The 2,660-nt window shown below is 35.6% G+C and overlaps 1 protein-coding gene across 1 annotated transcript; it reads left to right on the top strand.

Moving 5' to 3' along the window:
* Positions 1–464: 464 nt before the first annotated feature.
* On the top strand, positions 465–2,043 carry LOC126824433 (lipoyl synthase, mitochondrial-like; the record flags this gene model as incomplete). Its single annotated transcript, XM_050553657.1, has 2 exons — positions 465–523; positions 694–2,043. Coding segments are annotated over 2 exons (636 nt in total), but the record flags the coding sequence as incomplete, so codon positions are not given.
* Positions 2,044–2,660: the final 617 nt, after the last annotated feature.

The following is a 2,660-nucleotide window of genomic DNA, read 5'->3' as shown; positions in this document are numbered from 1 at the left end:
CCTTTAAGCTGTGAGCAATTTGATAATGGTATTCCGAAAAATGCATGTAGTTACTTTAAATTGCAAAAGGTTTAATTTTATTTTTCAGTGTACTGTAGTAGTTGGAGATTAGAGGTTAATTGAAATTAATGTCCAGTAATACCAGATACCTGTCTTCTTTACTTTAAACAACAACTGAAGAAAAATGCAGAAATTTCTTCCGACAAATAAATTAATTAGACTACCTCAGGGAAACAATGCCATCCGATTTTATGCCTCTTTATCTAAAGACCAAAAAGATACATTAGCTGATGGGCCAGATTTAGCTGATTTCATTGAAGATAAAATTCCACCCATTGAAAGTATAAAAAGTAAGAAAGGAGAAAGGCTCCGATTGCCTGAATGGTTGAAAACAGAGATCCCAATTGGAAAGAATTTTCATCAGTTGAAAGACACACTTCGTGACTTAAAGTTACACACGGTATGTGAAGAAGCCAAATGTCCGAATATCGGAGAGTGTTGGGGTGGTGGGGAGCATGGCACAGCAACAGCCACAATAATGGTTCTCGGAGAATTATGTACGAGGGGTTGTCGATTCTGTTCAGTCAAGACAGCTCGTAAGCCTCCCCCACCTGATCCAATGGAACCAATAAACACAGCTATAGCTATATCATCATGGCAATTAAATTACGTGGTTTTGACTTCCGTTGATAGGGATGATTTACCTGATGGAGGTTCAGAACATCTGGCAGAAACAATCCGTGAAATCAAACAACGAAAATCTTCAATACTTGTAGAATGTTTGACACCTGATTTCCGTGGAGATCTGAAAGCTGTAGAAACTGTTGCAAGTTCGGGTTTAGATGTGTATGCTCATAATGTGGAAACAGTTGCTGAATTACAATGGTTAGTTCGTGACCCTCGAGCAAACTATAAACAGTCACTTGCAGTTTTGGAGCACGTTAAAAAATGTCAACCCAACTTGGTGACAAAAACATCCCTTATGCTAGGATTGGGTGAAACGGACGAACAGATAAAACGTGTCATGGAAGATTTACGTAATATTGGAGTTGATTGTTTAACATTTGGACAATACATGCAACCAACAAAAAGACATTTAAAAGTTAAAGAATATGTCACCCCAGCTAAGTTTGATTATTGGAGGGAAGTGGGAGATAAAATGGAATTTGCATATACAGCTAGTGGGCCGCTTGTTCGTTCTTCCTATAAAGCTGGGGAATTCTTTATAAAAAATCTCATAGATAAGAAGAAAGAACCAGTACCAACTTGATCTAAAACTAATTGTTTTAATGGAGCATATATACAGGTCTTACCTTTAACTGAGAATTTAAATAACTATAAAATAGTTCTGGCTATAAAAAAATTAAAGGGGCATTATGGAAGATTAGACAAAAGAGCTGCCAGTTCTGACTATAATAGTTCAAAACTAGATAATGTAAAGGGTATATGCTGAAACTTTCAGTCAAATTACTCAAATGTGAACCAAGATATTAGTGATTGAATTTTATGCCTAGCCTCGATCATCATTATGAAAGTCAGTACGTTAAAAAAAACAAAGTCTCGATTATATATTTTGCTTTTAATCATCAATGTGCACTGAACAGAAGATCGGATTCAAATCCAATGAAAATCGGACACATAAGATGGCATCGAGTGTTGATTATGGTCTTTTCCTGTTAATAAATGTTGCATTTATAGTTTATATAATATTTCAGGCTTAAAGAAAGACCTACAATAGGCAGATTTAGCTCTTGCATAATGTATGTTAAAGTATGATAATACTGTGTGAAGTCGATTATGGTGCAAACATTAACAATGTATTTATTGTATTTATAAATTTGGACTGATGCCAATATCAATGTTTTATGATGAAGCTGTGATTTTATCTTTAAATTATTTTGAATTAAATAAACCAATCATTATTATTAGTATTATTTTACAGCATTATAAAATAATCTATTGCTATTAGGTCAAAACTAGCTAAAATTTGGAACGTATGGTAATGAGTTAGCATAAATAGATAATTATTGTAAAAAATTTGCATGCGCTCCACCCGAGCTAATGAAGACAGGCATATGCAATTCACTTTTTTGCTATGAAGGAATTTTTGCCTGGACAGCGGTGCTGCAGCCTAAACACTGTCCTTGGAAACATAATTAACATTGAAGTCAATGGACGAAGTAATGGTAGTCTGTATCCTATTTCACATGAAAGATAAAAGGCGTAGTCTCCCTTCATACACGCTATTTTAGATGGTCCTCCTCCGAATATTAGAAAAGATTAAAGAAGCTAAGTCTCTAACTCAATATCATCCAAAGTCCTCGACATTGTAAACACGAATTAGTTGTCAATTTAAATCAACATTGATGTTATGATCTTACCGGGAAAAGATGGGCTTCTGATATTCAATATTTAAAACAAAATAAAACAGTTTACCATTGGTGCACGAATCGTGGACCATAATAGTTTCTGCGATATTTGTGAGAGAGAGAGAGAGAGAGAGATGGGGTTTAATGTCCACTCGACACAGACTAGGTCATTTCGGGACTAACATGGTTTAATTTTATTTCAATAATTCGCTTGCGCGTAGGGGTCTTTAGCAGTGGGAGCAAACCGGAGGACCCGGAGAAAACCCACGAGGTTGGACAGGCGACCCTACT

The sequence above is a fragment of the Patella vulgata genome, chromosome 6 (assembly GCF_932274485.2).
Source record: "Patella vulgata chromosome 6, xgPatVulg1.2, whole genome shotgun sequence".
Lineage (NCBI taxonomy): Eukaryota > Metazoa > Mollusca > Gastropoda > Patellidae > Patella > Patella vulgata.
Note: the sequence above shows the minus strand (reverse complement) of the source record. Positions and strands in the feature narration are given on the sequence as shown.